General features: G+C 43.4%; 1 protein-coding gene across 5 annotated transcripts in view; it reads right to left on the reverse strand.

The window, feature by feature from the left end:
• pleca (plectin a) overlaps nt 1–14,685 on the reverse strand; it is a 112,002-nt gene extending 97,317 nt beyond the window's left edge. For 2 of the 5 annotated variants that reach the window (XM_030412733.1, XM_030412732.1), the window contains exons 1-2: nt 14,348–14,684; nt 11,310–11,523 (exon numbers count right to left, since the gene is read on the reverse strand). In XM_030412733.1, coding sequence (XP_030268593.1) covers nt 11,310–11,520 — 211 coding nt within the window. In that variant the 5' untranslated portion in view covers nt 11,521–11,523; nt 14,348–14,684. Of the gene's footprint in view, nt 1–1,365; nt 1,704–11,309; nt 11,524–14,347 lie in introns of those variants that run through there. The other 3 variants (XM_030412742.1, XM_030412739.1, XM_030412731.1) reach the window with 2 other exon arrangements.
• Nucleotides 14,686–15,263: the final 578 nt, after the last annotated feature.

The following is a 15,263-nucleotide window of genomic DNA, read 5'->3' on the forward strand; positions in this document are numbered from 1 at the left end:
CAGAATAATACTATACACTGCTACAGCCTTTTTATGTTAAAACCTTTCCATAAGAAAGAAGAACTCTTCTTTCCAGGAAGTCTGAGAGTTTTCTTGTCGGGGACGAGGTGCAACAGCGCACTAGACTAAACACTGTATTGTGGTGATAACTAAAAGCTGAAAAGGTACAAACTGGAGAATAGTAACCCTGGGAGGAAATCTGGAGCGGGCAAGAGAGTTGGCAAGTATGTCCATACAAAAGAGATTCATGGGGATGTCACTGGGGAAGCGATTATGAGTGACACATCTCAGAAATAGCAGAACTAAAAAAAGTATCGTAAGAACAGATGCACGGTGGAACTACCATCGCTTTAGAGGGGTAAGCTAAGTGGGCTAATAATAAGTGGTATTCACTATATAAATGTGCTAAGCTAGATCTTCATAAATGAATGAATGAATGATGCCCTGTACAAGTCGCTCTAAGAAGAAGGATTAGCATCCTGTTACTATGGAAACTGGCCGCAGAAGTGTGATAAAACATTGCTCCATAGTAACACCGATGGTCAGTTGATCAATAAATTCATCAATAAAGGGAATGTTTCAGAGCTAACTTGATATAAGTGTATTTTGTACATGCAGGATGTACACCAGCAGAATGGTGTATCACCCCGGCTGCTTCTTGCATTAGAGGTCATGACTCCCTCGCAGGTTTTGCATTCTTCAAAATCAGACTCATGAATCAGGAAGCAAATGAGGAACATCTTGACTTTGATCCGGCTTCCTGTGTCTGCTTTCTAAAATGAAAATGACTATCCAGGTCATGCCAGCCATTGTTCACCCAGACATAATCAGGTGACTGGTGCGCCACCTTGCTTGGCTGGCAGCTCTTATCTGTCATGCTGCACATGTTGGACCTGTGCCACTCCACCGAGGGCCAAATGTCTCACCTCTCCGGGCCCACCAGTGATTTCCCAGTATGCAAAGGAGGCTGTCAGGTCAGAGAGGACACAGAGAGTGGCACACGGTTGCTTTGTGCTTCAGTGATAACCCGAAGATCTACCTTCCACCATGAAACCACCACGAATCACTTAATAACCACGATAATAATAATAATACCAAACATGTGCTGCTGTCTCTCCAGGAGCTCTGTGCACAGGTGTCAGACCACACTTCAATGACAGAAACATTATACTTCCTGTTTCCACATCTCCTCTTGAAACAAAGTGCATCTGGTCAAATCAATGCAGAACCAATTACCGCCGGTCAACACGCAAACACTCACTGCAGCATGCACACCGAACACCCCATTCAAACATGCTCTCAGCGTGGTCATCATTTGCACAGTGAAAACCACTGAAGAAGAGAAAAAACGGGGGGCGTTGTTACCTTTATATTTCTCTCTGACGTTCTCATAGGCTTGCACATAGTCCTGCTCCTCTGCCAGCCGCTGACCTGGGTCAAACATGGGCATGGACATGGCCTGTCTGATACTGAGCCGGAGTTAGGGCACCTTCCTCTCTCTTCAAACTTTCTCTCAACTTCCCACTGGCACTGCACACCTCTTTTCCTTTTGTCTCTCTGTGGCCCCTCAGTGCTGATAGAAGCCCTCCTGGCTGTCTGTCCACCTATCTGTCTGTCCCCACCTTCTTCCTCACCCACGCTCTGTCACTGTATTCCCTCTATAAAGCTGTAGATTTCATTCCAGACCACCACCACTCCCCTCCTCTGCTTGAGAAATACCCACACAGGCACACACACACACACACACACACACACAGACACACATATTAGACCCTCCCTCTTAAAGGCACAGAGGCGAACACACGCCACAAACACAGACACCGGTTGAGCCGCAGATCCCGCAAACACACACACACACACACACACACACACCACACACACACCACACAGGCCGGCTCCACCTCTGATAGAGAGACACACATGGCTACCTCGATGAAAAAACAAATGACGGAGCTGCGTGGGGTTATTTGAGTTCCTGCCGCTGGAGAAACTGGGGCACGGCACGCCGAGTGGATCCTGTACTATTCACAGCTTTAAAATAAACTCCCAGAACACTCGCGTGGTTCTCCTTAACGTCACGTCATATTCCCAACGCTCAATGACGGCACATTTTTAAGCTTAAATGCCAGAGAACCACACCTCCTCAGTACAGGACACAACACTGGGCCACTGCTGGATTACAACTCTGACTATGACTGGACATTTTTAACAGCAAAGGGACTTAAGTTACACCTTCAAGACAGAACTTCTCATTCTTTGAGAAGAATCTCAGTGTTAAGTTTTCCTTCCATGTGAGGACTTTTGTTGTACTTGTGCCTAAACCAAGAAACCAGCCAAACCTTTTAAATCTCACAGTACCCTGGTCTGATTTAGCTGTGGGAAGCTAAAAGGGACCATCAACAATAACCGACTCTAAATGAGAGAAAGATACAGGATTAGTCCAATTCTCAGGCCCCGTCCTTGAAGGAATGTTCCTCACAGTGCCAAAAAACCAGTAAATACATCAACTACTCCATTCAGAGGAATCACAGACCGTCTCAAGATGAAGCAGTGACAATAGTTCAACAGGGCGCCAAGAAAAACTGCCAGCCGTGCAATCTTCCTACAAGGAAATAGTGCTTGGAAGAAGCACTGAGAACTTTGACAGGAAAATTGGAAATGTTCAGAGGAAATTTACTGTGAATCACTCAAAGAGTATTTCTTTTCCAAAAAGCTGTATGTCCACACAGAAACTCTCCAGGGGGAAGGTCAGATTCTAAATCCACACACATTTCCACCACATTAACCTCCAACAATCATATACAAACACATCTACTGTCCAGTTTCTGAAGTGGGAAATTAAAGTACAATATAATGTCCTCATAAATTCCCCAATTTTAATCGAAATGTAGCGTCACTGCTTGCTTAACGCAACAAAAGAGTCATCTAGAGTCATCTATCGAGCGTGTATGATTGTGATTGGGGGTGAACGAGGGAATGATTTTGGACGCGCCCGAACAGGAAGTGCACGGGTGGAACAAATAACATTAATGATCGCTCTGTTCCATTTAGGTTCCCCAACAAGCCATGACGATGTGACAGCGAGCCAGCAGGCACGATACCAGGACCCTAAAAACTGAAGCAGCTGAATCCAGTCGTCTTTAGTGTTATTGATTTTCCTACTTTCAAAAAGGTCTTCAGCTGGCGCATCTTAATGGAGTGAAGCTGGAGCTGGGCGATATATTGATATCATATTGTTGGATTTGGGGCAATGTTGTGTTGTGATATGGCATTAGTGTTGTCTTTTCCTGGGTTTAAAAGGCTGCATTTAAGTAAAGTGATATAATTTTTCACGAAGCAGTTTAGTTGCAATACCAATAAAATAAATTTAAAATACTGAGAAGTTTGATTTCAATATCAAGATATATATCGTGCATCGGAATACAGCCTAAAAAATTTTAATATTATTTTAATGCCATATCACTTTGCCCCAAGAAAAAACATTTGTAATGTTATTAGTTACACGCGTGCTTTTTTTTTATAATGGTATGAACCTTGGAAAAGATCAAAATGAGAATTAGAATCAGAATTCCTTTATTAGTCCCGCAAACGTGGGACTTGTGCGTCACAGCAGCCAACGTAAAATTCAATTTAACAGTAAAAGCAAGTTAGCGCATGAATTTTGTTTTCTCATGAACAAAAGCCAACAGAAACAGAGCGTCTTACTTGCTGTCAGGGAGTAATACTGGTAATATAGTAATATTCTAGTAATTGAAAGGTCACTGGCTCGAATCTGCTGCATGTCTTGAGCAAGATACTGAACCCCAAGTGGTCAGTACATTGGAAAAGCGATATAGGAAGTCCATCTACCATCTCAAAATTTCCTGCTCACGCCATGAATTATATAAACAATGGAAGAAACCTTAAAAATTGGAACTTTAAGCGTGAAAGTTTACTGGTACAGTGCAGATGAGCACTGAAATGCTGACCTGGAGCCATAAATACCTATGACCTCCTCAAACATTGTGAAATTAGAGTGAGTGATTGCATTAAAGCGAGGCAGGGATCGCTGTGCACTGATTCTAACATTTTCAATTACCGACTTGTCAAAATGCATACACATTAATCATTGCACCATCAACGTCACACCAGTCAGAATGCATCTAAACTCTCACTGTTTAAAGCGTCAGAATGCAGCAGACGTCCTCGCAGCACATGTGTGCGTTATCACTTTCTCACACCGCTGGAGGAGTTCGTGTTTACTCAGCTATCAGCAGGAAAAAAGGAGACTTTCATCGGCACCAAACTGCAAATTGCAAAAATTGACATGCATAAATCCTTCAAGTCGGGAATGTGGAAAATGTTACAACACTTAACTAATCGAGAGCAGCGTGGCAACTGTGAGACACCCGAAAATAACTCAAGTGTTTCTCAACCAGTGAGTTACGACACGAAACTCAGCTGCAGAACAGTTCTGATGGTGATGATGATGATGGTGATGATGATAATGTTGTGTTCATCTGTAATGAGTCGCAGCACCCAAAGCTTCTTCAGTGAAGCTTGTTAAAACTCTTTCTTCTGTATTCATGCGAGTAGTTTTAGAAACATAATTAAACACTAAAACTCATCCTTATAGGAGAAACTAATGTTGTCACAATACCAGTATTTTAAACTTTGATACCATAGTGGTATAGAAAAAACACCATCGATAATGTTTTCACTCCCACAGGAAAAAGAAAAGAAATCCTTGAAACAAAATATAGGATTTCTATAATCAACAACATGCACACAGAGCTGCGACACAGTTTGTTTTAATAGCTCCCGTTCTTTCGATACTATCAAATATATAAATGATGGACATTGCATTGTTTTAAACATGTGACATCGATACTTTTAACAACTTTAGGAGCAACTAATTTTTTCAGATTAATAGATATTTAAGTGTTTTAATAAAAAAAAAAAGATCATTAACAGCAGGGAGACAGTATGAGACAGCACGACTATGGCTTAAATTATGATAATGTTGAATATAATCATTATTTATGAGGAACACACTCCTGTTATTGGATGACAAAGCATCATTAAGACACCTAATAAATATGATTGTCGATATCATATAGATGCATTCGTAGGCCTAAAAGTGTCACTCAAAATCACATTTGATTTTGGCCTTAAAAAGTCATTATATGTCAGAAAACAACATCAGTGTCTCGTTTGGAGTAAATGGCAGAAAGTCTTGCAGTTTAAGTGACAGCCACTGAGATCAAAGCAGTACCAGATACCAGAAAGTATCAACAGAAAATCAAGAAAAATTTTGCCGCTGCACAGCAAAAACTGTTTGACAAGTCTCTGCTGGGGACGGCGGTGCAAACCACCACATGGACAGCTGATCTCAAGAGACTTGACCAAAGTAAAACAATGAGACTCTCACAGATTACCAGTTGAACACTGATGGATTTATTCTATGATTTTATGTTTGAATCCCTCTGTGCCACAGTGTGGGTGCAAAAATAAAACCCTGCCCCTCTGTTTCCTCATCACTGCTCAGCGGACGGTGTCTCTCGGAGAGAAAGTCTCACTTTTGTCTCTCTGTTTTCTTGTCTGGCTGTTTGGCTTGAGTGACTGACTGCAGTGCCAGCCAGCCCTCCCACACATCACCAGAGCAAAAACGCTCTGCCCCGACTGTGCCACTAATTTATGTTCTCGGCTAAAACAAAAGAAAATAACAACACTTCCAGGAAGGGATACGACGCCCCCTCCGTGTTCATTGACTGTTTTTTTAGTGTACCCGCTGATTTGTGTTTGTTAGACCTTGTGTGGTTACTAGCTCACAGGTTGGCAGCCTGAATACTAATTATAGGTTGAAATGTAGTCAGTGAAGGGATAATGTGCTGCACAGTTATTTATGACTGTAATCACATTAGCATTACTGTTTTATGTGTGTAATTGCTGTTACTGTGATACTGTAGGTCTTTAACTGTACTACATTCTTTCACCTCCAACCTCTTTATTGATATAATCCATGAGAACATTTCTGTGTACGGTGTCCCTAAGGGATCAAAACACAAACACTTCAGGAAACATTTGTTAAAAAATGTGTTTTCTGAAAGGTTTTTGTCTTTTCTCCCTCACGGCCACCGTATATTCTGATTACAGTTCAGCTTATTTTGTTGTACTTCTCAAAATACGGTGGCCCAGAGGGTCAAAACACAACATTTCATAAAATACGACACGTCACAAACACATTATTTAAAAAAAATGTGTCAAATGTTGCTGTATTATCTGAAATGTTGTTGTGTTTTTACCCTCAAGGCTACCGTTAGTCTTTCTTATGGTTCAGATTATTTTGCACACCTTTTAAACTACGGTGGCCCAGAGGGCCAGAACACAACAGCATTTCACAAAACACAACATTTGGGAAAACATTTGTCAAATGTTGTGTTTTTGGAAAGGTTGTTGTGTTCTGACCTTCAGGGTCACCAAATATTTTGATTATGGTTCAGATTGTTTTGCAGCACTTTTTGAACTACGGTGGCCCAGAGGGTCAAAACACAACATTTCAGAAAGTGTTAGTCAAATGTTGTATTCTGTGATAAATCCATCAATTTAAAATTCAATTCAATTTACATACAGTGACTGTAGACGAAAGAATAAATTGTAACAGAAGTGAAGAAAATCAATAAAATGAATGAAAAACAGGAGTTTTTTTTCTTTTTCAAACTTGCATTTCACTCATTTCATGAAGCTCTGAATCATTTGAATACATTTGCCTACCGAGTAAACACAAATAGCCTTGCAGATTTGTTTTAGAGGTCATAAAGTAATGTGACAAGTGATGTGTTGCTCTCCATGTGTGGTACAAATATAATCAAAGCCAAGTGTGATTTACGGCCTTGTTTGGCCGATGACCACAAGCCTTTCAATTTCTCTTCTGTTGTTTTCTGCGGTCATGAACATCTGCTCTGCTGCTGACTCAGCTCCCCATGTCACTACTGTGCACACACGGAGCTCTATCCGACTCTACACGTGCAATATGTGTTGATGTATGTTTGCGATATGGAATCCAATGAATGGTTCATTACAGCAGATATGAGCCGCAGAGTGAGAGAGGGTCACTTGGAAACATGCAGACGCGCCTCGCTGCGCTTTATCTTTGGATACTGTCCTCTAGTGTCCAGCATGAATACTGCACAAACTCCTCTGTCCTGGTCCATGAGCACCAGTCTGATCACTGAGGTAAACGGCACTCAACAGAATGTAGCTGCAAGACAAGTTTCACCAAACTTCAGAATGGGTATTCCTCATCTGTTAACACTGGAGGAAGTAGTAGTAGTGGTCAACATTTGGAAACAACTTCAGGAAAGTGACAGGACAAACTTCAGGAAAGCATCGTCACACAATTGTATGAACGGCAGAAGAAACAAAACTTTGCACTTGTGTGCCGCACAAGAGTACCTCCGGATGCTCTGAGGCATCCTCGCACGCCGCTGACGCAAGCTGCCACAGAGAGGACTGTAAAATGTAAAATCAATAATGGATCCGCAGTTTAATATTCTGACAAAAAAACTGCACGGAGTCCCGTGTTGAAAGCAGTTCTGAATAATTCATCTGAATCTGTTACGAGCAGACATCGTGACGTTATCTCGACTCAGAGTTCCTTGCAAACGGAACAAAAAAGTGAAAAACTACAGCACGGCATATTAACACTGACATGTGACACTTCACTGTACAAGCTACACATGGAGGTCTGACTTAAACAGGAGACTAAACATAAAGTGTAACCTTGGGAAAACCAGAAATTAAGGAAGGAAAAAAGCAGCTAAGGATGTTTGATTCAGGAGGAAGAACGAGATCAATCTAAAGTTACAACATCGACAAGAAAGGAATACTCTCAGAGATCCCTCTTCAGTCTGTCTTAAAGCCTTATCTTGCCCTGCACTTAGTCAAGTTAAACACCATTCAGCGATGTTCCTGGACGAAATGTGGAAATATTTACTGCAACACCACGGTACTCCTCTCCTACACTGTGGTGCGTGAGTCATTTGTCTCTCTCAGCGAAGAAGCAGGACGACTGATTACAAGTTAAGAACCTAAAAAAAGGCACAATAAACAAAACTTGATTTTGTTTTGTGTGATCAAGAAGCGACCACAGGCTAAAAAATAGCCCAAATTTTCTGGACGCCACCGTTTCCATACGCACGCTGTACTGCAACTGTGTCAATAAACACGTGCTAATGCCTTGAAAAACACTCAGACAGATGTTAGCCTGCACAGCTGGACCCGGGTTACGATCATATGGAAGAAAGAAGGTGTCTGCTTCTCTGAGGGTGCATGTTTCAGGTGCAGAAACGGGCCGAATGAAATGAAAGACGCCACAGAGCCGAAGGTTATGTAACAGACTGATCCTCTGCAAAACCCAAGAGGGGGGAACGAAAGACTTCAAACCAGAGGAGTCAAAGGTTTGTGAGATATCGTAATGAGGCCCTGCTGGAAAACCATTACAATATGCAGAGGACGAGTTAAGACGGCCTCTCTTTTCACTCCACAGAGCAACAATGATGTAGACTCGCAGAGGGTCGGTGATTAAAACAACTGCAGATCAGAAATGAGGCGAGCTACATTCTATTGTACAAACACAACTTTAAATGATCACACACTGATTATAAGAAACCACGCTGAGTGCCTGGTTTATCTCTCACTCGCTTATATTTAATGGGTTTGTGTCGACATCGTACTGCTTTCACTTTGATTGTAGCCCACTTTGCACAGCTGAGATCTGCAGTATTACAGACACTGTGCTGTATATGTAGTCTTTTTTTTGTTAGAAATCAACATCAGTGATATAAGGGGAAGGTTTCCTCTCAGACGTTTCATCCTTTATTACACCTTATCATATATGATCAGCTGTCAACTTGCAGTGTCATTACTTTAAACTTAAATTTCCTATAGGAAATTTAAGTTTAAAGTAATGACACTGCAAGTTGACAGCCAGGCTTTTATCTCTGTGAGCCTTCACTTGGGCACAGCAGCAGTTTAAGATAAATGCTAATGCTAACTTTGGCTAACAATCCCATGGCATTTGTGCAGTTGGTGCATTTGTTGTGTTCTGGCCGTGAATTTCCAGTCATCTGTAACAGGAGATCACTGTTCTGCAGATCGGCCTCTGGTGGTCGTTGGGAGCCATGAGGATAACAACACATGACAGGCTGAACCAGGATCACTCCCCTCCTCCATATGATTCTGCTGATCTGTGTAGTCAGTGTGTTCCTTCACCAACACTTTATTGTTTTATCACTATGACTCTGTTGGAGCGTCAACAGAGCGACTGTCAAGAGTCACAGCCATCAGATCAATAAACCGGCATGTTGGAAACACCTTGACACGTTGTTAGTGACACTGTGTGCCTCTCAAACTGTCTGCAGCTTGATAACAAATGGTCCTGTCTTCATTCATTCTGAGATAAAGCTGCAGCTCCAGCCTCGCATGTGTCTCACAAGGCTAATGAATCGGGCCAGGGCCATTATGGCAGCAAGCCAACAGGACAACATTGATACAGTCGCCTTTATCTAATGTATTTCGGCGGCCGCCGGCATCCTGCTCGCTACTCGAGGAAGTCATGAGAAGGACGTTTAAATGTCTATCTCCAGAAATAAATCATCCAGATATCCCACCACGTCCCAGAGCTCTCGCTCATCACTCAGAGTCATTCGATCCTGCTGCTGCAGAGACAGTAACATCCAGTTTCACAATACTGCTGCAGTACCCCACCCCATCAAATCAATATCAGAGACGATCAGGGAGGGGGGGGGAGGTAGAGCTCCGTGTTGCTGTTTGTGGTCCAAAGAGACAGCGTGAACCCAACACCCACCCCGAGAAGTGCTGAGGCAGCAGGTTGCACCATCTGAGCCCTGCCTCAGTGTTCAGACAGTTAACGGAGCTGCAGAGCCGGGACGAGATCTGAGGTAGACAAAGAAACAGTCCCTGTAGTCTGAAACCTCCCACGGGAAATAAATGAGCATAATGAGAGATTAGTAATAATGATGTTATATAATATATCTCTTTCAGCGTCCCATAAGAGTCTCTGAGGAAGGGCTGAGTGTGTAGGGACAGTAGATTTTCACATTTCTTCTTTTGAGTCACTTCCATCCACTGCGAGTAAGAAAGCATAGAAATCGAACAATCACCCTGATCAGCAGCTGCAGTCAGGGTGTCTACAAGTATCACACACTTACATCTGAAGCTGTTTAAGACCTTTTTCTAGAGAAGTTTGAACTAAATTTAAGACAGATTGTTGGATAGATCATCTTTTTCTTGTGCCAGCACTGCAGGTAAGGACAAATATGACCTTGCATAGGCAGGTTTTATGTACGAGGGTGCGGGGTTATCAGAGCATGTTTCATCAACAGGTACGAGTATGAAGTAAAAACACAGTATCAGAGGTTGGCTTAAAGATTTGTGACATCAGAAATGTCGACTGTCACGCATAAGAGCCATGATAGACTTTTAGGGCCTAATATTTATACAATTCCAATAGATCTATCTTTCACAGTGTGTGAGATGGACAGTATCTTCATATGAAATGTTGTTAATGGGCAGCAGGTGATGAGAGTGGCACCAGTCTAAACCGCAGAACAGTTTATGTGTAACGATGACATGAAGAGAAGCAAACAATCTGTGAAATAATCCCATCACGTATGAGTGATTTGATCTGTTACGCTCGGCTGAATACAATGTGTGTGGAGAAAATGTGAATACAGAGCTTTTTTTTATGTATGACAGCAAAGATGAAATAACAACATGAATGGGCAAGGAAAGACAAGGAAAGCATCAAAATGCCAAACAACGACCACGAAAAAACAAATGCCAACGCGAACACCGCAAATAGTGCAATAGATAGCAACGTGAAAAAAGCAGAATAAAGGAAAACGACTGGCCTACAAATGCCAAGATGTCATCTGCACGCAGGTCTAAATGATGGTCAAATAAAAGTCTGCATCATCACAGTTTATTATTTCACACAAACACAGAGAGGAGTCGAGATATCAGCTCACAAAATGCCACAAAATCCAGCTTGAATCGCACGCAGTGACGACTTGGAATCAAACTGCAGTCATCAACTATCACAAGCCGCCCCGAGTGCTATGATGGATCGATCAGACGAGAACCTCCTTACGTAATGCTCCATGACCAACCAGTGTTAGCAGCAGTGGTACAGCAGAGTTTTTAAAATGAGCACTAGAGCAGAACATAAACATGAATAGTGGGCAGACACATACATCCCCCTCACAGACACTTCTGCTTCTGTTTTCTTTCCGCGTGAAACATCGTACCTGCAATGCGGATGACGGCCCTCTCTGCCGGGTCCAGCACGTCTCCGGAGGCTGACTTGGAGCGCTTCATGCGATGGTGTTTGGGCAGGTTCCAGGGCAGCGTGTCTCCAGGTGACGGAGAGTAAGTCACCGAGCTCAGGTCGCTGGAGCTCTCCTCCGACGCCGCCCTGACCAGAGGCCTCCTCTTGGGCTTGTCCTTCACCTCCTCCATGGTCTGGATGAAAGTTAGTGGGTAAAAGGGAGAAACACAAACTTACAAAACCTCTCAGAACAAGAAGAAAGAACACAGAGCAGATCTGGTGATATCACATCTGAGAGGAGGCAGACATCTTTAAAGCTGATATCTGCAGAACTCACATCAAAACAATCTCCAGGAACTGAGGGAGAGAGGGAAACAGGCATTCTTGATTTTTTTGGATGAACTGCTCCTTCATCTGTTCAGGCTCACAACAAGGCCTGCAGGTTATCTTGAGTGACCGGTTCAAGATTTTTGGAAGGAGACATTGCTGTTGAGTTTTTTTCAAATGCATTACTGTAACTCTTTGAGCTCCACAAGCTGAGAGGGCAGACAACTCTAAACTCACAACAGAACAATTTAGATGGATAAATAACACTACAGGTACTTGTGTTTTTCAGGTGAACTGTCCCTTTAAGACAAAAACTCTCTCTCTCTGAAGATGGAGTATTTTTGGGCAGGTGCTGCTGATGCACTGGACGACGTCACCACACTCCCAGCTCTCTTTTCAGCTGAGTCACCATCCAGCTCGCAGGATGCTCTCCACAGGGGCGCTGGCTGCAGCGCCACAGCCTCTCTGATTGGACGGCAGCAGACAGGAGCAGAGTCCCAGGAGTAACGTCTCAAGTGCACCAGACACAGTTCATATTCAGGTTTTGATTTAGCTGGGTGCTATTTATAGCTACACACTGGTTGTTGTTAGGACTGCAGCACTGCAGCACTTTTTATTTCTCATATTATCATTTTAAACCTTTATTTATTTCAGGCAGCTGAGCACAGAGCAAATCTACTGAATGTTTTGAGTCCAGAAAAAGGCCGTTTTACTAGTAAAGTGTGAGACTGAACTTCTGCGCGTGACGGTTGGTCCTCCGTAATGACAGATTATTACTCGATGTGTCACGATTCTCCAAATCCATGGTTCAATTTGACGTTGGATTTTAAGGTCACGATTGATTTTCTGCCCTTACAACTGCTATTTACATTTTCAAATTCTTTATAAGGGTCACGGCAACAGTTTGACTTTATCCTGATGCTCTTTGAAGGTTAAAGTTCAAATAATATCCACCAAAAAATTCAAATCCTCTTCAGTGATTCAACAATAAACAATCGAAGAAATTCAGTTTGTTACAAAGTTCAGTCTCTCAAATCTGTCCCGAGTAAACCCTCGTCCCAAACAAATCAATAAAAGATCTTTGCCGATGTTATCCGTTAAGCTCAGTCCAGTTTTTTGTCCACGAGTAAACGCTCTTCTCGCGGAAATCAATAAAGGATCTCTGATACCTTCTCACAGGTTGCTTGTTCATCTTCGGGCTGACAGGATAAGTGTCTGGATGTGCTGCTGCAGGCTAATGCTAAGCTAGCTGTATCCTCTGAAGTGTTTTTGAAGCGTGGGGGGTGATGGTGTCGATTCTGCATTTGGATTCGATTGTCGACGGGGTTCATTTTCACATCAAATCTAAATCACGACACCCTGTTTTCTTTGCAGGAAGACTTGTGTCATTCAGGTTTAAGACGAGTGCATCGTGCCGCTCCTCGATATGTGAACGACAAACTAAAAACAGTGTTCGCCTCTGAAAAGTAGAGCAGTAACATGTTATTCTCGCCTGTGGCAGTCCATCGACTGATCCTAATGGACACATGGGCGTCGAGCCACCATCTGACCGCTCGGCTGGTACAGCTGCGTGGATTCATCTTGATTTTATAGGAGTCGGTCTCTCATGTGCACGACAAACTGAGCTGCATAAATACATCAGGAAAATGCAACCGAGGCAGTTTTGAAAGGTCAGATACAGTGGAGGGGTTGTGTTAAAAATTCATAGCTTCAAAAATAGCTCACACAGCAGAGAGAGAGTCAGCTTCAAAGTTCTCACAGACGCATCCGAATCTTTCTTGTGATGCTTTTGATCAGTCGAGTGTGAGCGTGTCTGATCTTTGACGCCTCTGAATTAGTCACTACTGTTCTGCAGTAACACGTGAGAAACATCTGCAGCTCTGACTCTGAGGCGGCTGAAGGTGCTAATTGTAAGAAAAGCTGATTTTTGAGTCTCATTCCCAACTCATCACAACCTGGATGCTTTGGGACGTCCGCCAATCGTCCTACATCCCAAAGCGAGTTGGGAATGGGGACTCAAAACTCAACTTTGCTTACAAATAACACCTTTAAATCTCCACTACAGTCACCTCTGTCCTCCTCACTCTCACTCATTACTATTCACACTGGCTCTCCTTTCTTGTATGGCGTTCATCCAAGCAAGCTGAAAGCATCAGGGTGAACCGTAGTTACCAGGCAACCCTGGAGAGCCTCAGAGAGCATGCTCCACAAACTCTCAGGACTTGGAAATGGAAGAAAGTTAAGTGTTTGTGTGCTGGTATGAACAGACTGAGACAGTGGCTGAATCACTCTGACAGCTGACCTAGGCTCTCCCCTCCTCTCCCCTCTCCCCTCCTCCAGACTGTGAACAACTGATGGGACTTCATTAGGAGCTGGATCTGTTGATCATCACTTTGACAGAGAAAAGCTGTCAGGTCTGGATCCTCCCCAGACAAACAAACTTGAGCTCGCTGAGAGGCAGCACCGCATCGCCACACCTGAAATCCTCCGCAGTGTGGACACACCTGATGGGTGCACCTGCTGTTTTTTTTTTCCCTATGCAGAGAATAACACATTTTCTCACACTGGTTCCAGGTCGGATATTTCTCATCATGTTTTTTAAATGAGACTAAACCATGTGATGAGAAGCGTCAGCGATGCGGCAAAAAAGCAAAACTATAAATAATCTGTATCCTGTTTTTTTTTACTCACGGCGAAAATATCCAGGACTGCTGCTGGTTTGGTCCCCGAGTAAACAAGCGCAAAATATCCGTCCACTGCAGTGGTGCCGTCGGTGGATTCGTCCCAGTTAGATCCGCTCAAACTTGAGAGCCATCATCCTCCTCCTCCTCCTCCTCCTCCTCCTCAGCCGCAGCGGAGTCGCGCCTGCGTCCTGCAGCACCCAGGCTGTCAGACCCGGACCGATCCGAGCCGAGAGGAGGGACCCGCTCCTTCTCGGTCCTGTCGCGTGCCTTCAGGCGAAGTTGTCGCTGAACAGCAGGCGCGTATCGAGACGAGGCTGAGAGCTGAGGTCTGACTGCAAGCACGTCAAAACTGAGCTCAGGTCAGTTTGATTTGCAGCGAGCGATCTGAGGCTGCTTCACACGTCACACCGCCACAGTCTGATCTGTAATCAGTGTACGTGCAGACGCTTCACACCTTTCAGATGCTGTCCATGAGCTCAGCATCTGTCTGGCACGTGGAAACAGATGTGGCTGCTGCGATGTAAACATACGCTCAATGGGACGAGGCAGTTTTAACTCCTATATGTGCACTCTGGACAAAACTCAACAGCAGGTCATCTTTAGAAATGATATTTTGGAGTAAAAAAAAAAAAAAAAAAGTTCATAATGATTTTCCAGCTGCTTCCAGGTGACTAACAATCCAGACAGAACCTCCCAACTTCAAACAGAGAGCAGCAGGGATGATGTATTTTGTATACATCACAACTACCTGGAAGCAGAGACGTTCTACTATTGCTGGAAGTTAAGATTGCCATCCTCAAAAGCACATGAGATTTGGGATTATTGTAGAAAATGAATTCAGTTGCAACAAAAGTTTAAGATAGCAATAACCAGGGGCGGACTCAGGGTGTTTGAGGGGCATGGGCAGACAAAGATTAAAAGGG

The sequence above is a fragment of the Sparus aurata genome, chromosome 3 (genome assembly GCF_900880675.1).
Source record: "Sparus aurata chromosome 3, fSpaAur1.1, whole genome shotgun sequence".
Lineage (NCBI taxonomy): Eukaryota > Metazoa > Chordata > Actinopteri > Spariformes > Sparidae > Sparus > Sparus aurata.